We start from the raw sequence: 27,286 nt of genomic DNA on the forward strand, positions 1-27,286 counted from the left end.
ACGTTTTCATCTCTCATTATTTGCCGCTTATAAGTCATTATCACTTCTAGTTGGTGTATGTTATTGAATCAATATTATTTAATCTGGTTTCTTAGATGCACTCATGATAGTAGTGTTTGAGCACTACTTCACCAAACCTTTGGTATGTAAACTATATATGGCACATATGGCTTCTTTAGAAATCTCTATGATTCAGCCGGTAGAAGTGTCCTGAAGAGTCGTTTGATCAATCCTCAATTGGTCTAATGGCAACAGGCCTTAGAAATAACACATGATAGATATTATTTAAAATTAAAAATACAATATATTGAATTTTAAGCACGTGCTTGAATGTTAGTGGGATTGGAGACTTTGATTGTTAATTCTCTGGAGCAGGGAGTATGTTTCTATAATTTGTGCCATCCCTAGCACAGTACGGCTCTGCTCTTTCCATTGCTGTAATACATACAATAATTTTAGAGAACATTTGTTAAAATATTTGTTACTTCCCTCTTACCTAGGAGCTTAGGGGCTATAAAATATCAATAACTTTTGAAAGAATTAGTATTGAGCATTTAAAAAAAAAATTCTAAGGAACAGGTGAGTACTAGATGTCAAAATTTACAGTGATTGCTGTGACTTCAGTTCACTCATGTGAGCAGAATAGTTTAGAATATGATGATAGAAAAAGCTATTTGAAGATCAGAACATGCAATGGTTTTCATACTGTATAGTTACAGGGTTGGATGTAGGATTTAGTACAGATACAGAGAGGATATTGAAAGAGTTGTCTATAATCACACAGGTTCCAAAACCATAAGCATTTCTGTTACGTGTTCTCAGAACCTTTCCTTCTCCACTCAGATTAAATCACACCTTTTACAAAATAATTTTCAGCAGGCGGCACTTGGAGTCCTTCCATTATAATGTGTTCCCCTCTTTGCATCCTAGTTGTCTTTCCAGTGTTATGGTTAAATTATCTGCATTGGTGACTATTTTTTCTCTCTCTCCCTCCCTTCCCATCCCATTGCCTTCCTCACTGTCTCTCCAAAAACATAAGTTTCTGCTGCTTTAAAATGTGTGTCTTCCTGAAAAGTGACTCTGAGGTTCCATGTCTGTCCCAGTGATTCCATGTCAGTTTCATTCTCCTAACAAACAGAAAGATTGGTTGAAAAGGTGACACTCGGCACTAATTCAGTGGAGTTACATAGGCAGACTGAAGAATCTGTAGTATTGGTGATAATTCAGAGATTGCAAGGGCAGAAGGGACTATTCTGATAATTTTGTCTGACCTCCTTTGTAACACAGGCCGTAGAGCATCTCAAAAATAATTCACAGAACATATCTTTTAGGAAAACATCCATTCTTGATTTAAAAATTGCCAGAGATGGAGAATCTGTCATGGCCCTTAGTAAATTGTTCCAGTGATTAATTACCCCCACCTTTAAAAATGTACACCTTATTTCCATCCTGTCTAGCTTCAGCTTCCAGCCATTGGATTGGGTTATACCTTTCTCTGGTAGATTGAAGAGTCCATTATCAAATTTGTTTCCCAAATAGGTAGTTATACACTGTAATCAAATCACCCCTTTAACCTTCTCTTTATTAAGATAAATAGATTGAGCTTCTTGAGTCTGTCACTGTAAATCACGTTTTCTAATCCTTTAATCATTGGCATAAATTATATTACCCTCCAGCACATGTCACTTAACTTGAAGTCCTGTCCCACATGTTCACACAGCTTTTTCTTCCCTACACATTATAGATAGGAGCATAAGGAGCTCGTCGTCATGTTCCCTTGTGTGATTTATAGCAGACACCAACTAGTAATAGAAGATTAGGGTTGGAAGAGACCTTAGGAGGTCATCTAGAACAACCCCCTGCTCAAAGCAGGACCAACACCAACTAAATCATCTTACCCAGGGCTTTTTCAAGCTAGGCCTTAAAAACTTCTAAGGATGGAGATTCTACCACCTCTCTAGATAACCCATTCCAGTGCTTCACCACCCTCCTAGTGAAATAGTGTTTCCTAGTATCAACCTAGACCTCCCCCGCTGCAACTCGAGACCATTGCTCCTTGTTCTGTCATCTGCCACCACTGAGAACAGCTGAGCTCCATCCTCTTTGGAACCCCCCTTCAGGTAGTTGAAGGCTGCTAGCAAATCCGTCACCACTCTTCTCTTCTGCAGACTAAACAAGCTCAGTTTCCTCAGCCTCACCTCGTAAGTTATGTGCCCCAGCCCCCTGATCATTTTCGTTGCTCTCCGCTGGACTCTCTCCAATTTGTCTACATCCTTCTGTAGAGGGGTGGGGCCCAAAACTGGACACTGTACTCCGTGTGCGGCCTCACCAGTGCCGAATAGAGGGGAATAATCACTTCCCTTGATCTGCTGGCAGTGCTCCTACTAATACAGCCCAGTATGCCATTGGCCTTCTTGGCAATGAGGGCACACTGCTGACTCATATCCAGCTTCTTATCCACTGTAATCCCCAGGTCCTTTTCCGCAGAACTGCCACTTAACCAGTCGGTCCCCAGCCTGTAGCGTGCATGGGATTCTTCCATGCTAAGTGCAGGACTCTGCACTTGTCCTTGTTGAACCTCATCAGATTTCTTTTGGCCCAATCCTCCAATTTATCTAGGTCACTCTGGACCCTATCCCTACCCTCCAGCGTATCTCCCTCTTCTCTCCCCCCCTCCCCCAGCTTAGTGTCATCTGTGAACTTGCTGGAGGTGCAATGCATCCCATCATCCAGATCGTTAATAAAGATGTTGAACAAAACATGCTTTATCAGATGAGATAGCAGGAAAGAGATTCACTGTTGTATCAGAGTAACTGTGTAAGGCAGAGTGGAATTTGCTTTCCTTCTCTGTTCACATTCATTCTGTGAGCTTAATGACCCCCATTCTGCGTAGAGGAAGAAATTGCTGCTGCACCTGACACACGTATATGTGCTTTATGAAGTGCCTCAACCCAGGCGTAATCTAAGTTCTTCCACTGAGTGCTTGATACTGCAGTGGAGGTGGTGTTGCCTTTGGGAATAGCACCATGGTCACCTTAATTGCCTTTCTTCTATAGCCTCTAGATTTGCTGCTGTAAGGTATGCTATCCCATTGTCCATTTTGGATTTGGAGAGCTCATAACCCAAAAAGAGAATTTCCAGTCTCTAGTTCTGGCTTCCCTACATTAAATTTATCAGTTCAGATTTCTTCCCATTAAGACATCTTATGGACATTGTTTATGGACTGCTTAACTTTAAAAGATAACGCTACCTTGGCATTACACACAGCTTTCTAGGCAGTTTGCTCTTTTCATTGGTCCGCCCCTTTTATTCAACTCTCTGAGGAAAAACTGTGGAATCTGACTCTCATTTGTACTCTCTTGTGAAAAAAGGAGTAAGAACTGAGTTTGTTTCAAAAACTTTACATTTCTCAGTGTAAAATAGAAATGAAGAAGAGTTCAAAAGCTTCCATAAGTGATGAGGTCAAGTTAAAACAAGAGGGGAAGTGTCAAGAAAAAAGCAGAGATCATTAGTGATTAAGGAAATTTAAAAAGGAAGATAAAACCAATGTCATCTTGCCCCTTGCAGCCCCTCCTGAAAAATTAAATATAATTTTTGTTGAAGTAAGCCCTAATTAAACTTCTTCAGTTAAAACGAATGCAAATTGATTCTCCCTTGGACACTGTGTTACCACATACAAAGCTTGTCATGTGTGGCTCCTGTGTCAATCTGAAAACTAAAGTTGTTTGTAATTATGACACTTCCATGGCTCTATAATGCCCTATAGTATTAAGGTTTACCTCTTACCTTGCAAAACAGATGAATTACTGCATTTTGCCTGTGTATTGGTTGATTTTGGTACCCCCCTATATTGCTGGTCGGGATTGAACCCTTACTCTGTTGCCTATGTATTTTGCTTCTGATTGCCTTCATGACAAATTCAGATAAGATTTCTGAAGAGAGCAGCTCTGCTTGGCAATTTCCACAAAATTAAATGTATCTGTTCATTTGCTAATGGCTGGTTGGTAGATAAGAAAATGGGAGGACACTCAAATCCTTGGTGAGAAATGTTAATTTAATGTCTCCTCCAGGTGGAATTGGTGAATATAGGAGGGACTGACATTGTTGATGGAAATCCCAAACTGACGCTGGGATTACTGTGGAGCATCATCTTGCACTGGCAGGTGAGGAAGCTTTGGGGAGGTGGGTCTCTTTCCAGGAATTTCCACGTTGATCTTTTTAAATTCTTACAAACCTTTCTTTGTCCTCTAGCGTGGAAAATATCACGTTTCTTTTGAGTTTGTAATTAGTGTAGATCAGAGTTTAGTTTCTGACCTCTTCTGTTGGCTGAATCCCACAACGCACTTTCTAATTGCGTGTCCAGTTGTACTCAGTCAATTGGTTCTGTTCTTAGTGTTGTTACCACACAGAAACATTTTAAATGGAGACAATAGCATTACATTTTTATTCAAGCTTTCTGTACAGAACTACTTGCAAGGTATTTTTAAAGTGTTGTAGCAGAATGGCCTCGGTACTGTAATTGTGGCCTGGTTTTAGTGTCTCACCAAAGTACCTCCCCGATTTTAATGCAGTTACTCATGATTTACACAAGCATGAGTGAGAGGAGAATTGGATGCTTTGGGAGGGACTTTGGTCTCTGCTTAGGCATCATATAAAAGCAGCAAATGGCATGTAAGAGGCTCGGGAGAATTCCCCATGTGGAATCGTCCCCCTACAAGGCCCAGTATAGGGGAACATGCTAGGGGTAGAACCAAGGACAGGAGGAGACAGAGCCATAGTGTATGCCGTGCAAGCCTGGGCAGCACTGGGGATGCTGTTGTAACGTAGAGCAGTCGTAGACTGTTACACTAGGGTCCCATTCTGCACACACAGCAGCCCTTGATCAGGAGGGTGCAAAGTGTCTTAAAGGCTCCCTTCCTCAGTTCACTGTCTGCAGCTAACTTATTGTGTTTAGTGAAAACAGTGTCTTGAACTCTGATACCAGTTGGTGCAACAACTCAGCTTAAATGCTGGTTTGGCAGATCAACAGTTAACTTGTGTAAAATTGTAGTTGTGACTGATTATTTGCTTTCTGCAGGTGAAAGATGTCATGAAGGACATCATGTCAAACTTGCAGCAGACAAACAGTGAGAAAATCCTGCTGAGCTGGGTTCGGCAATCCACAAGGCCTTACAGTCAGGTCAATGTTCTGAACTTTACCACAAGCTGGACTGATGGACTTGCCTTTAATGCTGTGATCCACAGGCACAAGTAAGTGACATATTAGATGATTAGACAGCTACATCAATAAGCAGCTTTTGCTTCTTCATCTTGGAGTGTTCAACAGCTTTTAACAACAAGGAATCCTGTGGCATCTTAAAGACTGAAGGTCTTTAGAGACTGTGCCGTTAGTCTTTAAGGCGCCACCAGACTCCTTGTTGTGTTTTGGGGATACAGACTAACACGGCTACCCCCTGATACTTGACAACAGCTTTTAGACTGTTTAAATGATTCACTGGTGATGGGTTTTTTAGTTTTGGGGATTTATTTTTTTTTTGGTGTGGTTATGTTAACAATGGAGGGAAATTGGCCAATCCAGCACTTACTTACTTGCAGAGGGCAAAGCCAGGGCTACACTGTAACTTCCGCTGTTCCTTTGCTCACTTTTCAATTACCAAAAAATAAAAGTACTTGAGTGTTTTAAATCGCAAATGACCTACATTAACTAGAAAGCAAGCTGAATACATCTTTACAGAGAGGATATCTTGGCTGTTAGACCATCTTACTCCTTTCCCCCAAACTGAAAACACTTGGAAAAAAGGCTCCAGTCCAGCTTGTTTTTTGTAGCATCTCTAGTGAGTAGATAAAGGAACACTTTGAAACAAATCAACAAGTAATACAGGCACCATGGCTCCCTCTTAGTTTTGAGTAAGTGTGATTTGAGAGACAAAGTAATTATTCTCACACAGTTGGCATACATTACTTAACAGAAGAATCAAAGGATAATACAATTCTTTGTTTCTATCCTGTGGTGTTTTATTCTCCCTTGGCCCTTCTTCTGAGAGGTATTGTTTAAGCTGCTCTGGGCAAAGATCATGTATTCTTTGTCTTGGGAGGTGTGTTAGGTAGTCTGTAGAAATAATCATTCCTAATTTTTTAAAAAAGTATGACTTTCATCAGATATTTCTGCTTTTGGTCAGTCCAGTGTAATTTTAAATTTCACAAATGTTTCAGGATCCATCATTTCCCAGAATGAGCTATTCCACAGTATAATTTTATAATTATTCATTTAAAATGTATAGTTATAGCCCCTAGGGGCCAACCAGATCACAGCTCCACTGTGCCAGGTACTGTACAGTCATTGTCTAAATGTCGGTCCCTGCCTCGGTGATCTTCTAATCCAAAACGCAAAGCATAACATTTGGATGGGATGTGATGTGATGAACAAACAGTTTGGGATGGGGTTCAGGCGAGACAGGGTAGCAAAAATATTAGGAGGTGTGAAATTATTATCAGCAAAAATTGCAACTTCCTAGCTGCCTAATGGATTTTTTTTTAATGTCACCTAAATATTCCTTCTCTTTACTTTATTCCTTTACACATAGGGGTATCATTTTGTAAATCCTTTTCTAACCCTCCTTCTAGTGTTTGTAGTCAATTATTAAAATCCTATTAGTTGCAATTTATCCTATTTATGTTAGATGTTAGAGCTTTTTAACCTTTTCCTACATGTCAGAACCTTTAACTCCCTATTCAGTCTTGTTCCCCAGCTAGTGGCGGATTTAGAGTTAGTGGGGCCCTGTGCTCAGCTTAATTTTTGGGGCCCTTCCTTGGGACCCAGCCAAGAAAAAGAACATTCTCTCATCTCCCCTTCCACTCCCCTTTTTCATTCTTTTTTTCTTCCTCCTCCTCCTCCTATGGGTAATAGGAAGTAAATGAAAATAAAGTGAGGTACCTTGATTGTTTTTGTAGTCTAACTTATTTTTCCACAGACCACTTAAAAATCTCTGAGTGTCTTGGTGGACCACTTAATTATCTTTCCAAATATTGTTTGTACTGTTAGCTAACTCTTGTAAAGCGATTTGGATAAGAGCGGTTTATTAAAAAAACGTAAAAAAATGTGTAAAAAAAAAAAGTTGGGACGTGGGGTCTGGCTAGGACTTATGGTGCGGGAGGGGGCTCAGGGCTGGGGTGCAGGAGCAGGCTGGGGGTTGGGGTGTGGGAGGGGGCTCAGGGCTGGGACAGAGGGTTGGGGTGTGGTGTGCTTACCTGGGGCAGCTCTTGTTTGGTGCGAGGGGTGCAGGTGGGGATTTGGGGATGTGTGTGCAGGAGTCAGGGAGGGCAGGGGACTGGGTGTGTGCAGGAATCAGGGAGGGCAAGGGGATGGGATGGGGGGACAGGAGTCAAGGCTGGGTGTGTGTGAGGGGGTGCAGGAGTTGGGTGGACTGGGGGTGCAGAGTCTGGGAGGGAGTTAGGGTGCAGGAGCGGGCTGGGGGTTGGGGTGCAGGGTCTGTCCAGGAGTTAGGATACAGGATGGGGCTCGGGGTTGGTGCAGGAGGTTGGGGTGTGGAGCACTTACCTGGGGCAGCTCCCATTTGGTGCGAGGGGGGTGCAGGTAGGAATGTGGGGTATGCGTGCAGGAGCTCCCCTTTGGTGCTCAAGGTGTGGGGGAATAGGGGGTATAGGAGTCAGAGAGGGCAGGAGACTGGGGGTGCGTGAGGGGATGCAGGAGTCAAGGCAGGGGGCTGGGGGCATCCCCACAACTTGAGACCACAGACCCCGGCCCTGACTGGCTCATGGCAGGGGGGTGGAGGGTGTATGTGTAGGGGGAGTGCAGCGGCCCCGCCTTTGCTCCTCCCTGTCCCGATTCCACCTGCTTCCCCAAGGCCCTGCTTCTTCTCCACCTCCTCCCCCGAGAAGCTCTGGGAGGGACAGGAAGGGGCTGGAACGCGGCACGCTCAGGGGAGGAGACGGGGGACGGGGGAGCTTGGCTGCTGGTCGGTTCAGAAGCCCCAGGAGCCGGCAGGACCAGGCTTCTGCCTCCGCAGCTGCCCGGCCCTGGGGCCCTGTCACTGGGGGGTGCCGTGCCAGGGCACCCTGTTTTTTACTGTAAATCTGCCTCTGTCCTCAGCTCTGTATTCATTTCAGTTGCATTTAAGCACCCACCCCATCCCTCCTCTACCAAGTTTTAGAAATCTTATGAAAAAATGGCAATTATTCACGATGTCTGTATTTTAAAAAAAATGGGAAATGATTATCCCTGTGATGTTTGCAGTTCAAACGCTGCAATGCCATGCTAATCATAGTAACTCGAAAGAAGAGGGAAACTGACTTTTTCTTCTACGTTGTCCAAACTGAGTGCAACAGAAAAAGTAAATACTCTGCAGTAATGCTGAAAAATAAATATTTTAATAATAGATTTGTACATTTTTAAAATTGACTCTATCTCTTCAAATGTTGTTACAAAAATAGCAGTTATAGAGTGTATTATGTGGCATGGGATGAGAATATAACTACAGTCATATAGATATAAAGTTAGTGATTCAAATATGTTCAGAATTTTGTTGCACATACTAGAGTTTTCTGCTTGGGGTCTCGGTTACTCTTTTTAAAATCTGTAATTGTATTGTAACACTATCTGATGTGTGTGAGGTGTTCCTCACCCCGCCTCTCCCCCGGTTGATTTTGTTTTCCTTATTCTTTCAGACCTGAGCTCTTCAGTTGGGATAAAGTTACTAAGTTGACCCCAACTGAGAGACTAGAACATGCTTTCACCATAGCCAAAAGCCACCTGGGAATAGAAAAATTGTTAGATCCTGAAGGTAAAATGTGTTTGCTTGCTCTTGATTAGAAAATCATTTTTGAGATAAGTGTTCAAAATGTACTTCCATTTACTTTTAATGTAAATACAGTGTCAAGTTGTTTTCCAGTTGTAACTTATTGTTGTCTTCAGCCATTGTCTTTGAAGAGAGATCCAGTTACTAAGGGGGGTGTGTGGATGAGTGTGTGTGTGTATGTGTAACAGTGACATCTGTCTTCACTGATTGTTTTTATTTAAAATTAAGTGATGCAACAAATGATGATCCTTGGTTAAGGAAGAGAAAGAAGCAAAAACTGGTTCGCAATCTGTTCTTTTTTTTTTTTTAAATGAAGTATGAGTTGATTATAATTGTACATGTCAAAACGTGTAGGAGTTCAAACTATAAATAACTAAGCATTTTTCAGGCTCATGTAAAACATTAAATACTATATACTGGGTAGCTCTTCTCATACACAAACCCACTTTGCTTTCTATGCCCACTGAACAGCAGTAGCCACTTATTAACTGCTTAAGTGCTTCACCTGTGGGAGCACTTGCTACCAAGCTTCTATGACTTCTGCTGAAGCCCCACCGCTCTGAGTGGACTCTGGGCTTCCCAAAGATATATCCTGCATAATAGATTAGCAGATGGCCTCTACAGCATTAGGTGATCAGTCCTAGAGGTACAGGTATAGAGATAAGATTCAGTCTAGAGAGAGCTCTTTAAGCCCATCACCCAGTGTATCCCCCCAAGTGAGGATAATGGGGCCTGACTCTCCATTGGGATGGTATGGGGCTGTACTTATGGTTTTGTTGCAGCTCTGAGGAAACTGGTATGTTTATAGGATTTGGTAGCTTCTGCTGCACTGCCTATACTATGTAGGGACTGACAGAATGTGGACTTTCTGTTTTGTTCTCTGCTCAGCTTTTGTAAGCATTGAGTTTCCCAAGACTTTCCAAACTAAAATCCTTGATTTCAGGAGCCTCTTTGCTCTGAAGAGTTGGGGATCAGCTTTAAAACATGAAGTTAAAAGTTGGGGCAGAATCTCTCCAACCTCTTACCAAAAATATTCTAGCATTCCAAGAAGTAAAGGGGGTTGTTCCACTATTATTTATTTATTTACTTGCATTTTCCATTGCTGGTGCTGCTCTGATCTGTTAGCCATTCCAGATGCATTGGGGAAGGAAGGCCTGACCTTTTGGCATAAAACTTTTAGACCCTGACGCTTTCTGGTATACAGACCACACCATAGCTATCTAGGAGATTTTCTAGAAAAGCAGTCTCACTTCATTTTTTTAAAATTTCCTGTGTAGATGTTGCTGTACAGCTTCCTGACAAAAAATCTATCATCATGTATTTGACCTCTTTGTTTGAGGTCCTTCCTCAGCAAGTCACCATGGAAGACATCCGCGAGGTGGAGACTCTTCCAAGGAGATACAAAAAGGAATGTGAAGGAGGAGCATTTAATATACAGCAAGTATGTTTCTGTCCATCCAGGTCTGGAAGGTTCTTGGCTATAATTTTCACCTGTTCAGGTATACCGGTAGCTCTCCTGACCCCTGCAAAATTCATTGGAGGATACTAAAATTGCACCCTGACAATCCTCCTCCTGGTTCTCTCTCTCTCATCTTCACTCTAGCATTGCCTTTCCTTCTCCTCCCGCTCCCTTTTCCTACACCGACAATTGTCTACTTGTCCTGGAAAGTTTAACGCTTTAAGCTTCCTGCTTCTGCCCATCGCTCTCATTCATCTTGGTGTGCTGGACATGGTGGCTCCTGATCCTGAATTGAATTTGCGTGGGGAGAGGTTTTTATTTTTCTTTGGTACTCCTCCGCTCTACTTCAGTGTCACCTGCTGACTTAATTTAATAAACACTAATGAGGGTGATTTTATTTGTTAGTGGTGACCTCTAGATTCTGTATTACCCTTGGAGAAAAAAAAGGAAAATAATCAGATCTGACAGTTGGCCCCTCTAGTCTACAAAGTAACCAACTATCCTATTTTAATATGTTAAGAGTTGGCATAACAGACACACTGTCACATCGCTCAAGTACTCAAAGGATCTTAAACAATCAGTGTTTTGTGCCAATTATGGAAACAACATTTCTGCGTTGCTAAGAAATGTTACTTTCCTCTTTGCTATGTAGAGTGCAACACCTGAAGAGGAACATGAAGGTTCTAGAGCAGAAACCCCTAGCACTGTGACTGAGGTGGATATGGACTTGGACAGCTACCAAGAAGCTCTGGAAGAGGTCCTCACATGGTTGCTTTCAGCTGAAGATACATATCAGCAAGATAACATATCTGGTGATGTTGAAGAAGTCAAGGAGCAGTTTGCTACCCATGAAGTAAGTTTGTGTTGGCAGGTCTTTTTCCAGCCCATTCTTAAAATTGTTAGTTCTTGATACTATAAAAACACCCTTCTGTTTCATTTGTGTTGCTTTTGCTAAATTTATACTGAACATTTGTAGGATATTTTAAGGCTTGTGTCATTTGCATCATGCTTTGTTTTGCGCATTAGATTTTGAGTTTTAACCTTTTGGGTTTTTTGTTTTGTTTTTTTTAAATAATAGAAATAATTGATTATTAGAATGTTACTTTTAGTGCACAATTTGTCCTCATTCCTCAACTTCTACATTATTTGAAGGGAATATTATAGACTTTGTCATGATTTATGGGCCAGATCCAATGGTGCTATGCTGATGTACACCAGTGGAGGAGCTGGTCCTGCTGTTTCCCGATTTATTAGTGTGAGGTTTCTGGTTGTAAGTATAATGTTGCTAAAAGCTGTAGGTGCTGGAGATGGAAAAAATCTGTTAGATACTTTAGTCTGTGTTTCTGTCAATGTAAAATATATGATCACATGTCATCAGAAAATAGAGCTACCTTCACAATAGTTGCCTTCTCCATGTGTAGGAGCTGTATGACCATATATAGAGAAGAGAAGACCCCCTCCCATGTGCACATTTTTTGGACTTTTTGTTAAATAAATAAATAAATAAAACTCTTATTTCCATAGTTGAAAACGTATCTGCTTTCTTTGCAGTTCGTTCTGTTTTTGGTTTTCAATGTTTCCAATTAATATGTTTGTTAGTGAACTTATTTTTAAAGGTTGTCTCCTAACCTGCAACTTCTTCTCTTGGGAAAGATCTATTTTTATTCCTTTGCCACCTCTTTTGCTTTACCGAAACACATCCTGGCAGTTCTTTTGAAATTTTCTGATGTAGAGACCAGTGGGTTAAGGTCTGCTGTGCTTGTGCTTTTGATGATGCCAGCTTATTCTGCAGCGTTGTGGTTTGAACATTATCAATTTACTAAGACTGTTATAAACTCCTGATGGCAGCTCACAAATTAAGATGTCATTTGTTGTACCTTTTCCAGGCTTTTATGATGGAGCTTACTGCACACCAGAGTAGTGTGGGTAGTGTACTGCAGGCTGGGAACCAATTGATAGCACAGGGCAATCTATCAGAAGAAGAGGAGAATGAGATCCAGGAACAAATGAAACTGCTAAACTCTCGATGGGAAGCTCTAAGAGTGGACAGCATGGACAGGCAAGCTCGGTGAGTTGTGCCCTAAAACTTCTTGAATAGCTGGCAAACTAGTTAATGGAAGTCCGTGTGTATTTAGCCTGATTTTTGAGGCCTAATATCAGATTTTTCAGAATGGACGTGTCATTTTGTAGCATTAAATCCATCCTGTTTGTGGCTCAGTAACCCATCTTCAGCAAAGCAAGAAGGAGAAAAAAAAACTGCGTTCTTGGCTACTTTAATGCGAATATTTATATGTATATAATGTAGAAGGTGCCAGACTGAAAATGCAGTGTAGTGCTTCTACGTGTAGCAAATAGTCTTAAAATTGTTGTAATAATTTAAGTTCTCAAACAAATAAAAGCCTTCAGTCATTGTAAAGGGTGGTATTTATTTATTATATACTAAGGACTATCTGAAGGATTTTTTCCTGCTACGTTTTATTACAGTCATTAAGGGGGAAACTGCATTTCATTGCTGCTCTTGACATTGTCGTTAAGAGTGAACATCTGATGCAAGAAACAATTAAGCTGTTAGAAATTCTGAGCGTATTTCTATGTACCCTGGTGGCATATTTCACTAACTTTTGAGGAGTAAACAGAAGCTTAACTATGTTTTCTTGAGTTTAGAATTAAATGCCGAACAATTTTATTTAGACATAAATGACTTAGATATGGCTATGTGGCTTTCCTCTTATTTATACCTAGATCTTATGCTTTTTACTTGCAAAAGCCTTTCTGGAATTACTCTGCCTTTGTTTTCTCCCATGTGCAGCCTGCATGATGTGTTGATGGAACTGCAGAAGAAGCAATTGCAGCAGTTGTCTGACTGGCTGACAGTCACAGAAGAGCGCATTCAAAAGATGGAATCTCAGGCCTTTGCTGAAGATTTAGAGTCACTTCAAAAACAGATAGAAGTACATAAAGTAAATGGCTTTTGCCTGTTCTGTAATACACATGATATAGGAAAAAATACTCGGAAGCTCTAAACTTAGTGACGGCTACAATGGAGAAACACAATTGTGGCAGCCACTTCACGGTCCTCTTTTTTTTTTTTTTTAAAGGAAAGATTCAGATCTGGTTGTACACTGAGGCCCATGCGTGATAGTTTTGATGTGGAAGGGGATGGTAATGGAAAGGAAGAGAACTGGACAGTTTTGAAAAAAGAAAAGGAGGACTTGTGGCACCTTAGAGACTAACCAATTTATTAGAGCATAAGCTTTCGTGAGCTACAGCTCACTTCTTCAGATGCATATCGTGGAAACTGCAGCAGGCTTTATATATACACAGAGAATATGAAACAATACCTATTCCCACCCCACTGTCCTGCTGGTAATAGCTTATCTAAAGTGATTTCCAGCACAAATCCAGGTTTTCTCACCCTCCACCCCCCCACACAAATTCACTCTCCTGCTGGTGATAGCCCATCCAAAGTGATAACTCTTTACACAATGTGCATGACAATTAAGCATGACAATTAATTCAAAAATTAAGTTTTGAAAGCACTTTGATTACTAACTGAGTAAAGCACCTTTAGTGGAAGTTGCATATCTTGCCTTGTTTGCTGCATAAAAAAATTCTTCATTAAGTTACCTGTGTAGGAGAGGGGCTGAAAAATAACAAATAATTTATCCATAATGAAGAGCAGAGTGTGCTCAAGTACACTGTACCTCTTGCCACTTACAAAACAAACCACCCCACCCCTCACCCCCCCAAAAAAACACCACCATCCAACAAACCACTAAGCCAAGAAGAAATTGCTCTTTTATTTGCCCAGCACTCCACTAGTGGTATGGCTCTAAGCCAAGTTTCTAGAGCAGAGTCTTGCCTTCTGCCCCAGGTGCTTTTAGAGGGGAGAGGGCTTTTGAATGCTCATCACTCTTAAGGCATTCTATGGTAAGCATTAAAAAGAACATTCATTCTGAGGTGGACGTAGCTTATTGACCTTCTTCCCGGTTCCCAGTAAGGTATGTATCTTAAGGGAAAAGGGCATTAGAGAGGCTATAAAAACTGCCACAATAGTAGGCTTTGCCCTTGAAAGGCATTGGTAAAAATTTCCCCGCCCCTCACAGTTTTGTGAGTTGAGTGCAGTGTTTGTTTCCTTCCTCCATCTTGAGTAGTGGCTACATTTCAGTGTGGCTTGAAGTATATAGATTTTGAATAATAATGCATAGTTCTTATATAGTGTTTTTCATTAGTGGATCTCGGAGTGCTTTGCAGAAGTCAGTATCATCATCTGTCTGTGCCTCACTTACCCAATCTTCAAAATGAGGATAAAGTGACTAGCTCAAGGTCACCCAGCGGGCCACTGGCTGAGCTGGGAATAGAACCCAGATCTCCCAAATCCTACTCCGGTGTTGTATCTACTGGACCAAGGATCCTTTGGGATAAAAGATGCTATAGAAAATGTAAAACTGTATTTCTGGGGCAGAGGTACTCTGGTGATACATGTTGTTGTGTAATACCTAGATATTTACAATACCTACACTTCTATATTGCTAAATAACAGGAGTATCTCTCTTCTCCTACATGTTCTTTGTAGTTGTTGTGTAGTCTTTTTTGTCAGTATTGTCTCTGAACATAGTGTCCAATATATATCATCAAAGCTGTACAGTTAGTTGTAATTATTGTTCCATCAAAACCTATTAAGACAAGTGTGCATAGTAAGTAATTTAATCTGCTGTTATACTTGCAATCTGATACTTTATTATGTATAGGAACACATTTTATAGAAACCCTTAGCTTTTTTACATGCATCATTAGAGGTTCAGAATGTCATTAGCTGTTGAGAGCCAAACATTTGAATTTTCAGAGATCCCTTTTTATTTGTGAGAGCACAAAGAACATTTTTTTTGTAAAGGAAAACAGAAGGCTGGTAAAAACTAAATATATAATTTTTTGTTATTGCCTGGTATCTTCCATCGTCTGAAATAATGTATTTTAGCTTCATTACACTTTCTAGTTGCATTTTCTAGTACTTAGTTACATTATAGATATGGCTCTCCTTAATAAAACATTTGCTTAATTGTTGAGTCTTTAGCACTTTTCCACAGCAACAGTTTTAACGGCTATGGCCAAAAAGGTGTCTCTTTACCCCCATCTAGTTCCTGTAACCATTGATTTGTACTTCCAGGGGCTGCAGAATGATCTTGAGATAGAGCAGGTTAAGGTAAACTCATTGACCCACATGGTGGTGATTGTTGATGAAAACAGTGGTGAGAGTGCCACAGCTGTACTGGAAGAACAACTGCAGGTAAATGTTTTGTACTGTTTGTTGTACTACATTACATTACTTACAAACTATGTAGGATGGCTTGGTTTTCGTCCATTTGTTATCTGATAGTTAATTGTGAAGCTGCTGTAAATATAGTACCTCTTAATTGTAAACTAGCTTAATTCATAATTTTTCTCCAACTTCACTAGGTGTCACTAGTGTATTTTGACACCTATGATTTGTTAGCATATGCTTTATTCCTCTGAAATAAAATGTTAGAATTGAAGCATAGAAAGGTGTTTGCAGAATACCTGGCTTACAGGCCCCAAAATAAGAAGTTAATTTGTCATTGCCCGAATACAGATAATACCCCACACATCAGTTTTAATGGAATTTTAAAATTGGACACATTTTTGCGCTGTAAACAAATTATTAAATCATTGTTATCTCTGAGAGATTGCTCTTCATTTCTTATAACATAAAGAATTAATAAAATTGCTCAGGGTAAAATTTTCAAAAGTCCAAAACCCATTTTTAAGAGTGCTTAAGTCACTTTGGAGGACAAATCCAGCTTACAGAAGATAATTGATAGTCTGGTAGATTTGTACTCTTAAGAGACTAGACACTTTTGAAAATTTTACCCTTAATGCAATTTCATTTGTGGAACTATGCGAAAGTAATGGGTGGATAGAAAGTTGGCCAGATTGTCGGGCTCAACGGGTAGTGATCAATGGCTCCATGTCTAGTTGGCAGCCGGTATCAAGTGGAGTGCCCCAAGGGTCGGTCCTCTGCCTGGTTTTGTTCAATATCTTCATAAATGATATGGAGGATGGTGTGGATTGCACCCTCAGCAAGTTTGCAGATAACTCTAAACTGGGAGGAGAGGTAGATACTCTGGAGAGTAGGGATAGGATACAGAGGGCCCTAGACAAATTAGAGGATTGGGCCAAAAGAAATCTGATGAGGTTCAACAAGGACAAGTGCAGAGTCCTGCACTTAGGACAGAAGAATCTCATGCACCGCTACAGACTAGGGACCGAATGGCTCGGCAGCAGTTCTGGAGAAAAGGACCTAGGTGTTAGGGTGGACGAGAAGCTGGATATGAGTCAACAGTGTGCCCTTGTTGCCAAGAAGGCCAATGGCATTTTGGGATGTATAAGTAGGGGCATAGCGAGCAGATCGAGGGACGTGATCGTTCCCCTCTATTCGACATTGGTGAGGCCTCCTCTGGAGTACCATGTCCAGTTTTGGGCCCCACACTCCAAGAAGGATGTGGAAAAATTGGAAAGAGTCCAGCGGAGGGCAACAAAAATGATTAGGGGACTGGAACACATGACTTATGAGGAGAGGCTGAGGGAACTGGGATTGTTTAGTCTGCGGAAGAGGAGAATGAGGGGGGAGTTGATAGCAGCTTTCAACTACCTGAAAGGGGGTTCCAAAGAGGATGGCTCTAGACTGTTCTCAGTGGTAGCTGATGACAGAACAAGGAGTAATGGTCTCAAGTTGCAGTGGGGGATGTTTAGGTTGGATATTAAGAAAAACTTTTTCACTAGGAGGGTGGTGAAACACTGGAATGCGTTACCTGGGGAGGTGGTGGAATCTCCTTCCTTAGATACTTTTAAGGTCAGGCTTGACAAAGCCCTGGCTGGGATTATTTAATTGGGGATTGGTCCTGCTTTGAGCAGGTGGTTGGACTAGATGACCACCTGAGGTGCCTTCCAACCCTGATATTCTATGATTCACAGTAGTTTTTTTTTTTTTTAACCTTCTCTTTTGTATAAGTAATTTTGGTTGATATGTACATGTGAAATTTGGTTGTAAAGTATATTGCTGTTTGAAGAGTTGACCTTTTTATGTACTGCCTAAATAACTTCTTGTAGTTTTTAAAGTATTTTCCCCAAAATGTCCTACATTAAAAACACTACTACTTGGCTTAAAACAAGAGATGATAAAATGTGGGATTTTCAGAGTTAGGCCACCTGTTGAGGACTCTTAAAAGTTCCCTCCTTTGACTTTATGTACAACAATAATTGCAATTCTAGGCTTGGATAATTTTCATTTTAGAAAGAGGTTATAGAGATTTAGAGAAAATCATGTGTTTGAATATCTAGCTTTTTATGCATTTCAAAGTGTGACTGAATGCTCATTAACATTTCTTGCTGTTGTAGAGACTTGGCGAGCGTTGGACAGCAGTTTGTCATTGGACTGAGGAACGTTGGATGAAGCTGCAAGACATTCAGATTCTGTGGCAGGAGTTTGTGGAAGAGCAGGTAGGAAGTTGTGCAATTATCCCAAAATTCTGATTCTAACTCATTACAGTTGTAACTACCAAAAACATTTGTCAAACAAACTAAAATTTTCATCTGTAAAATTATTTGCTACAAGATGCAAAATAATCTCTTCTCCTTGGGACCTGCCAACCTGTACATAAAAGTAATGTAGGAATAACTGTAGTGGCTCAGACCAGTCTCGTCCAGGACCTTGTCTCTACCATGCTCCTGAGGAAACTTTAAAACCCTGATAATGAACAATAATGTGATGTGGTAGGATACAATACCTACCTGTTAGTAGCTGAATCATGAAGTAATTAAATCCCTTTGCTCTGTTGAGATTAAAAATCCATGTAGTAGGAACTGCCTGAGGTTTCAGAACTAAATAAAGGAAACTGGGAACTAATACATTGAAGATTGGAGCGAAGAGCTGTGCCTTATGAAAGAGAAGCCATTAAGTATCTCAGGTTTTCAATGAATCAGGGTGGAGAGGGTTTGCCAGTGAGAGATGAGTGGAGCTTCATCTCCAATGGAAAGGATTGGACTGGGGCCTGGTGAAGGGGACCAGGTTGCTCTTCTTCCTCCACTTGATACAAAGGAGGATTTGGGATATGGGGCAACCTGGAAGGAGCTTGTTTTTTTTTTTTTCTTTTCTTGTTTTGTTTTTCTGATGAAGGACTAACTCCTCTCAGGGAGAAAACAGCCCTGTGGAGTTGGATTTTGTTGTCATTCTGGTTTGGGTTCCTGAACACAGTGACCCTTTTATTCAAGCCCCCGAGGAAGAAGTTTCTTAAGTCTAGGCATGAGAGTTTGCACATTTTTATCCTGTCCAATGTAGTGGTATTCATAACTGTAAAAATATATAATCCTTTAAAAAATTAAAATGATTGTTTTGCCGTAATATATTGTGCCAGTGTGTTCCACAGGTGAAGTGTTGTGGAAAATAAAATTATCGGTTGCACATTTTTGCATTCCAGCTTCATTTTTCTTGCATTATTAAAATAAATAATCCTTACTCCTCGTTCATAATAATATCAGTGTGCATTTCCAGTGACTTTAATATAGAAGTCATTGCATCACAATGCAGTTCTGAGCATCTTATCTTGCAGGATCAATATTTGTGGAGTGTTGAGGATAATTTGTCAACTTAGGACCCCATGGACATAGGACTCTCCTGTCTTGTTAGCTAACCATGTATATATGGGCAGCACATGAAACCGCCTTCGGGGAGGCTAGCCCCACCCCTTCTGCCACTCTTCCCCATTGTGGCTGGAGGAGCCGAGCTGAGCCATGGCCCACCTGCCCCAGATGCCGGCCTGAGTACCAGTTTGCCCGAGCCTGCCGCTGGCCGGCCAAGCTCCAGGCCACTGGCCTGAGCTGAGCCCCCACCAGCTTTAGGGGAGTGAGGGAGCAGTCTCAGGGTATAGCCTCAGGGTGGAGCATGGGTGGGGCCGTGGCCTGGGTTTGGGGTGGCTTACCCTCCCCTTGCCTATTATACCTGCCACCCATGAGTGCATGTTTGTCTGTGTAATGGTGAGATAGTTAAAGGATTTGTATCTGATTTATATTCAAACTGTAAAACAGTATTTAAATAACAGATTGTTTTATTTCGGTTAAGACCGGTCAAGAATGGAGTAAAATGGAAACTGTTGGTCATTGACCCTGAGAGCAAAGTAAGAGTGAATCACTAACTCATTGGCAGCCTGGTAATTCTAGAATCTTTCCCAAACGTGCTCTATGTGCTGCCAGCGTTCACACAAACACATTGTTTTGCAGCCAGCTAATCAATCCTGTGACTAATATTTTTATAGTTATGGATATAAAATAAAACAGGCACTTTAATAGAATGAGGTACGTGCCCTATCTCAATATTTGCTGATTTATTTACATAATTTTGAGATACAAAGAGATGGCAATATGAGTTTAAGCCTACTTGATGTGACACTACACTTAAGTTTATTTGCACAGCATGTTAAAAATAACAATTTAAGTCTTAGCGTAAACAGCCACACTGGGTGCTTTCTTCAGCTATGATAGTCAGAGCCCTTGTTTGAGAGCTAGTGCTTATTCTGTAGTCCTGTTTAATAGCAATAGTTGGGCAGTACTTTGGCAGCTTGGTATTCTTAAATAGAGGCATGAAATGCTATAAAGAATAAAGATATGCTTATTCACGTCTATGAAAAATAAAATCTGTTTGGGTCCTATGGCTGGTGGGTGTAGAACAAAGGTATCTATCCCGTTGTAGCTAGCAGGGTTCCAGCCTGGCTTCTGTGACTGAGAGCAGACCTATACAATGCCATTAAGTCAACCTAACTTAGGTTGATGTGCAGCTGCAGTGGTTTATGTCCGCACTACGCCCCCTCTGTCGGTGGTGCGTGTCCTCCCCAGGAGTGCTTCCACCGACTTAACTGTGTGGGGCATTGTGGGGCACGCACAGCTGGAGCCCTGCTGCTGAGCTGTCACCCTGGGATGGGGACGGCTCCAGCTGTGAGCCCTGCACAGGGCTGACAGCCAGCAGGTGATGTAAGTAACACAGTGCCTACTCAGACGCTGCATTTCTCTAACTACATCAACCATAACGCAATGCGTCTCATGGAGGTGAAGTTAAGCTAAGATAGGGGGCAATTTATGTCAGTGGGAACTACACTTTAGTGTAGATGCTTACAGACCTCGGTTGACATAAATTGTCTTATGTTGACCTAACCTCTGTAGTGTATACCAGGCCTGAGATTTTTTTCATCTGGGAACCATGTTACAGTAACGTTTTCTATAGACTACCGTTAATTCTGATTGTAGCTAGCATGACTCTGCTGTTTTTAGAAACTGGTCTCTCAAATGTCATACATATATTCTTGTATAAGCAGAGAAATGTAGAGCAAAATTTTATGGCAGTTTTTGTGTGGGGTAGGCTTATATCTGAGTCAAGGAGATGAACAGAGGAGCCACTAATCCCACTCCAGGTCAGGGTACAGGCCCTCAACTACTCCCATGTCAAAGTAGCTTATGTGAATGTGCTTCTGGTCCTTGCAGAGCTGCAAGTGCAGTTCTTATCAGATGTGCATTCAGGAGGATTGCTTGCTAACCGGGAAATGGGAACAGCTTAATCAGTGGAAATGAGTGCAACTTACACATGAGTCTCCATGTGCAAGTATTTTACATAATGTACATGAACTGTGTGACTCTGAAAGTGAAAAATCCTTGAAGGTTTTTTACTGTATACTTAAAATATAGTGAGTGTGGTGATGTGGAAATGTCAGTGTTTTACCAAAATGTCCTTTCATCTGAAGAAATAATTAAGTGGTTTAAAGCAACAGTTGTTTCAGTTTGAGGTACTGGCTTGGGATCAGTCCTCTGTAACTACCAAGCTTAATATGTTCCAGGAAAACTAAGTTAACTAGAAATACTGAAGTTAGAACTAATTTCAAGTTCCAGGAAAATATTTGTCATTGAGAAAAATATTTTAGATCAGTCAGCTGCTGTCGCTTCCACCATTGCACCAGGCAGCTGGATGAATGAGCAGAGATGCATCAGTCTTTTGGTGACTGTGTTTAAAGAATCTTTGGACACCTAACTGCCGAGGCAGCATAATTCTTACCACTCAGGAAACACATTAGTCAGTCATTGCCATTCCTTTCTTAGCACTGTAATGATTATATTGTTTGTTTCTGGAGGCGGGTTATCGTTGTCAGCTAAGTTAGCAGAGATTAATCATTCACGTTGAACAGCTTCTTAACTCAGTTACATAAAGTGTGTTGGCTGGAACATCAGCTTAATTTTTCCAGTGAATATGTGGTGGTGTGGCTTCGTACTTTCATACTTTATGGCATTTTCATCACCCGTATATTTTCCTGTCTATACATTTATGTACTCAGGTTATATGGGAAGGGAAAACTAAAGTAGTCTTAGGTCCAGGAGTTGCTAATCAGTCCTGGGCCAATGCCAAAACTGCACAGCTAGATGGAGGATCCTGGTGACCGTTTTATAGTCTAATGTCTAGTGAACTACTAGGGCTGCTTTAAAACAAACAAAAAAAAAACCCCTGTGTCCCTGTGGTTCTTAAACTGTGGTCCATGGAATGTTGGATGGGACATGGGCAGCTCCTTATTGCTTCCAGCTGTTAAATTATATTAAAAGAAGCTAATATAAATTCCTAACATTTTTTCACATAAGGCATTGTTGTTGTTACCACAACGATGGTATTTGACCACTGATGAGGAAGGACAGTGGTCTTCACAATTCCAGATGAGATGGGAGGAGGAGGAGCCATGAAACAGTTTCTCCTTAAAGATGTGCTCCATGCTATGAAAAAGTTAGAGCACCCCTCATCTGTGAAATTCGACAGTAGTGTATCCTTAGTGTCAGTCTGTCTCTAGCAGTTTGTGAGGCATTGCCTGCTAAAACTGTGTTTCAGTTGAAGTTGAGAAAGATTCAAGGCTGGTAATTAGAATCATGTGATTTGAAAGTTGGTTGCGACAAGCTGCCAAGGCTAGAAGCACTGACAGGTCCTGAGAGCAAGATTTTTGGAGCACTGGGCCTGCTAGTGATGAGAAGGAAAATGGATTATTCTAAATATTTCACTGCATTTAACTCTGGTATAATAATTTGTAAATTCAGGCTGAATTTCTGGCAGATAGCTAATCTAGTATTTTTTTATACCTACATGTGTGCTACTCCTATTAATGCCAATAGAAATTTGTTGCGTGTAAGGATTGCAGAACAGTGGTGGTGTGATCTAACAAGAAGATCTGAAAGGAGGAATTTGCCATGAGTTGTTTGACACTGTAGTATGTTTCAGAAGTGCTGTATTCTTTTTCCTCTTCAGTGCTTGTTGAAAGCTTGGTTAACTGAAAAAGAGGAGGCTTTAAATAAAGTCCAAACAAGGAACTTCAGAGATCAAACAGAGCTGAGTGTGAATGTTCGAAAACTGGCTGTGAGTATTGGTATCCTGGTCTTCTTCCCTGTCAATTTAGAAAACATGAATAAGTAACATGTTTTTGGCTTGACTTTATTGGATGTCAGTAGGAGCTGTGAACATTCAGCACCTTTGAAAATCAGACCACACTTTCCCTCCTTATGTGTGTCAAAGTCCTTCATGGAGTTCTTTCTTTGTAAAATGACATCTGTTTTGAGTATTTAACTTATTGTGGCAAACTCTGGTTCTCTGTGCCGCATTATGACCAGTTGCCTCTGCGGTCAGCAGTTCCCATTGTTTCACTGAAGACTTCAATAAAAGACACTTTCCATAGTTCCTAGTGCTAGCTAAGACCTATACTAAATTTTGGAGTATGTGTACTCTTGAATACTCTGCAATATAATAGCTGATTCCGGGGCAGATTTTTTATGAAATTCTTTCTCTTGTTGCATGATAAAGAATTGTTTTTAAAACATAGTTCATGTAGATCATGGGATAAGTTTGTCTATGAAATTAAGAGAAAAATTGAGTAAAATCTGGGAAGGGGTGGGGAAATATTTGGGACCTTTCAGTGATATATATATATATTTTTAAATGTCAGATTTTGAAGGAAGATATGGGAATGAAGCGTCACATGCTAGATCAGCTAAGTGAGGTTGGTCAGGATGTGGCACAGCTCCTTGGGAATAACAGGGCTTCAAAGAAAATTGACAGTGATTTGGAGGAACTAACTCAGAGGTGGGACAGCTTAGTTCAGAAGCTTGAGGACTTCTCTAATCAGGTAAGCAAACAATATTAAATTGTCTTTCAATCTTCGAGATGTGTCCATATACTCAAAAAAATAAAAATCTTTGTCACCATGGACAGAATTGCTCATCAAAGCCTTTGGCACCAGTTTTGGTAAAGGAAGGTTCATTCAGTTACTTATGTCTAAATTAATCCCTGATGTAATTCTGTGAACTTGCCTTGGTCTGTCACAGCCCAAATTTGTTAACCTTTTTGACACAGCTGTGTGGGGCTCAATTTCTTCCATTCAGGTTGGGGCTGAGGGAGGGCTTATTAATATGTTTATATTTTACTGGTGGGCAAAATAGTTTATTTTATATTGTTTGGAATTTTATTGATTATGTGAATTTTTGTTGTAAGGGTGCTGAGATTGGCTGAATTGGTGATACTTTAGAAGTCAGAATAAATAAGTACCTGGAGTTATACCAAGGTTGAATTTAGACCAGTGTGATTTTTTTCTTAACATTTTCTCAGATTTACCGTGATATATTGAAATTATAGAAGTAAACGTTTATTTTGGCATGCAAGAATAAGAGCAAAGCTTGCATGTTTACAACATATATCTTGCTATTTAGGGCTCCAGTTAGTATTTCTTAGTTGGACAAAACTCCCGTTGAGTAAGGAGTGATGAGTAAGGTAGGCCAGTGCGACTCTAAGTGGTGGTCAGTGGATTGGTGCCGGTCCACGAGCCATCGGCTGCCGGTCTGCGCGCACATTGGGAAAAAAAAAATGCCAATTCCTTACATCAGATAGCTTGAGAAGTACTGAGCTAGGCCACATTTCTGAAAAAGACTTAATCACGTGCTTGACTTTAACTGTCTAGAGCACTCCCATGAGTCCAGTCCAAAGCCCTGTAAAGTCAATAGACTCCCAATGGGTCTATGGATTGTATGTCAATTTTTGCATAGTTGGAGTCTAGTTGTGATGAACTGGCAGCATAAACATTAAAGTTCTGTGTTATACTTAAAAACAACAACTCCTCTTCCTCCTTCCCCTCTCCTCCCCCGTGTGTTAGTTTTTACCAGTGAATGAAAATCTGTCATTTGCTTTGTTGATTATATTTACTCAATCTGCTACAAACTTTCAGTCAATTTGAGCATTTTGATGCTTAGTTTCTGCATCTGGAAAAATTAGGATAATATTACTTAACTCTTTTGTTGAAGTGCTTTGAGATCTACAGATGAGAAGGTCTAAAAGAGATTGATTTTACTATTTAATTTAATTTAACTATTAAATGGGTTTGAATGACATGTAAATATAATTGAATTGGGGGGTGGGGGGAGGAAAACCACACAGAATTTGTCCCGTAAAATATAAACTCTATTTGCTAAATCGTTTTTTGTGTAGGTAACACAGGCTGTGGGAAATGTCGGAGTGTCCCACGTTTCACAGAAGACAGTTACTGAAATGATTTCTGTAAAGGAGCAGGTAATGATAAAAGAATCCAGACAGGAACTACCACCACCTCCACCACCGAAGAAAAGGCAGATACCCGTGGATATTGCAGCAAAAAAAAGGTAAGAATGCATTATTGGTATTTGTTACTCACTAGACAATATTTTAAACTTATTTTCCTTAGTCTTTATATATGAAATTGTCTTTATGCAAGTAAGAAATATCTATAACCTCTAGTGCTGGGTGAAATTTTTCAGCCAAAACTTTTTTAAACAAAAAATGCAAATTTGGGTTGACCAAAACGTTTTGCGAGCTTGTACATTTGTTTGTCCGGGGGAAGAAAAACCTTAAAAGAAAAGCTAAAACAAAATGTGTTTTGAATTTTTGATTCAGAATGACTTTACAAAATTTCAAGTACATTTCAAAACTAAGTTTTAAAAAATGAGTTTTCAAAAATCATCTGTGTTTTTTTTCCAACTTTTTGGTTTGCCAAACATTTTGTTTCAGGTTGACACAATTGTTTTTTTGATTCCGCTCCCCCCCTCCCCTCCAAACTGTGATTCAAAAGAAAAATCTGTTATTTTCACATAAGTGCGGGCCCCAATTATACTTGGTAGGTCCCCATCTCTGACAGTGACGTATGCTCTGCATTGCACCTCCACTTGTGCAAAGGTTTAAGGATGTTACACACAACCTTCTGGAAATTGGTGTGTAACGAATAATCATGAATTTTTCCACCACTCAAAAAGTGAATGTATCTCCATTTTGTTCGTTTATTTATTTAGAAGACATTTTCTCATAGACCTGAGTTCTGTTTGTAGCTCTGTCTCTGCTTCACTGTGTGTTTTTTGTGGAAGTCAATTCACCATCTGGTTTTCAGAGATACAGAATACCTGCAGATCCCATTAACTTCAAATGGAGTTATGGGTGCTCAAGACCACTGAAAAATGTGGTGTTCAGCCTCTCTGTGCCTCAGTTTCCCCATTGAAAAAGGGAGATAATTTCCCTTGTAAAGCACTTTTAGATCTTTAGATTAAAAGCACCATGCAAGTGCCAAGTAATATTTATTTTATTTAGGAATATATAATTTATTAATTTATTATTTACTTGTAATTGCATTAAAATACATTGTCGCAACTATCTGGACAGAAAAACTGGTGGTCTGCCCCCAGCCTTCTTATATATTTAATAGCAGAGACCAGAAGGTATTAAGGTCTCATTGCAAGGAACTCATTTGGGTGTGTGGTGTGTTTTAGCAAAATGTACTTTAGTGTCCTTTATGAAATATTGTAACGAAAACTAAATTACTATGGTCAAGATAAATGAACAGAGTAGATGTTGTGCATGCACTTGTCTTATCCATAGTCATTTTCCGTTTACTCTCTATTTTGAAAAATTCAATAGTTTATTTGACCAGTCAGCGGTTTGTCTTCTGTACTTTATTAATATTAGAGGCCTGAGCCAAGAGCAGGGCTTTACTGTGCTAGATGCTGTTCTTACACATGGTAAGAAATAGCTGTATCTTTTTATAGCTTAAAATATCCCCATTTTAAAGATGGAGAACTAAAGCACAGAGAGATAAAGGAACTTGTCTGAAGTCACCTGACAAGTCTGTAGCGCAGTGTCTGATTGAATCCAGAGCACCTTAGTCCCAGTCTGATGTCTTAACCATAAGATCATCCTTCTCTGTTTACAGTTCTTGAATTAGAGGTTCATAATGCTGTGTAAACTGTTTTTGCTTTTTAAGGCAGTGATTGATCCTGCCTCATTTTACCATCTCCCTTTACTAGTGTTAAAGCTGTATCAGAAAATGGAGTTGGAAAAAACAGGTTAAACTTTCAGTCGATGTTTTTGTTACTTCCCAGCAACACACATTTGAGCCAATAAATGAACAATGGCAGGAAACCTGCAAATTCTCCCATGAACAGTTTGACTGAATTAACAGTAACTTGCTGGAATTAGTTTCTCACTGGGTTAATTACAGGCTGTTGTTCTGCATGGGAAAGTAATACTGGTATAATCTAAAGTGTGACTTTAAACCAATATAGTTAAACTGGTATAGTCCCAAGTGTGTGTTTGTTTTTATTTTATTTTTTTCTTGTTTAATTTGTCACTTTTGGAAATGGTTTAAACTAAACCTAAAAAAGTCACTTTTATGGTGAGCTATTCTGGTGTAAATATGTTGGTTTAAATTCACACCTTAGCTGATAGTGGCTTAGCTTTCCTATGTAGACAAGCCCTTAGTGTAGCTGAAGAGCCAGATTATAAGATATTTCTCAATCAGCTGATCATTTATAATGCTTTTGCCAGCTGCTCTCTGAATTATTATGTAGTTCTTTAGCTGCTGGTTCTTCTTTTAAGCTAATATGTATTTTTTACATATATTTACAGTTTGGAAAA

The 27,286-nt window shown here is 40.3% G+C and overlaps 1 protein-coding gene across 7 annotated transcripts in view; it reads left to right on the plus strand.

Moving 5' to 3' along the window:
* UTRN (utrophin) overlaps positions 1 to 27,286 on the plus strand; it is a 587,274-nt gene that overhangs the window by 124,873 nt on the left and 435,115 nt on the right. For 6 of the 7 annotated variants that reach the window (XM_073337527.2, XM_073337525.2, XM_073337529.2 and 3 more), the window contains 12 exons: positions 4,071 to 4,163; positions 5,078 to 5,250; positions 8,686 to 8,801; positions 10,094 to 10,257; positions 10,928 to 11,128; positions 12,162 to 12,343; positions 13,085 to 13,235; positions 15,443 to 15,562; positions 17,692 to 17,793; positions 22,616 to 22,723; positions 23,307 to 23,486; positions 24,839 to 25,008. In XM_073337527.2, coding sequence (XP_073193628.2) covers positions 4,071 to 4,163; positions 5,078 to 5,250; positions 8,686 to 8,801; positions 10,094 to 10,257; positions 10,928 to 11,128; positions 12,162 to 12,343; positions 13,085 to 13,235; positions 15,443 to 15,562; positions 17,692 to 17,793; positions 22,616 to 22,723; positions 23,307 to 23,486; positions 24,839 to 25,008 — 1,760 coding nt within the window. The remainder of the gene's footprint in view (positions 1 to 4,070; positions 4,164 to 5,077; positions 5,251 to 8,685; positions 8,802 to 10,093; positions 10,258 to 10,927; positions 11,129 to 12,161; positions 12,344 to 13,084; positions 13,236 to 15,442; positions 15,563 to 17,691; positions 17,794 to 22,615; positions 22,724 to 23,306; positions 23,487 to 24,838; positions 25,009 to 27,286) is intronic. The other variant, XM_073337526.2, reaches the window with a different exon arrangement.

This window comes from Lepidochelys kempii, chromosome 3, assembly GCF_965140285.1.
Source record: "Lepidochelys kempii isolate rLepKem1 chromosome 3, rLepKem1.hap1, whole genome shotgun sequence".
Classification (NCBI taxonomy): domain Eukaryota; kingdom Metazoa; phylum Chordata; order Testudines; family Cheloniidae; genus Lepidochelys; species Lepidochelys kempii.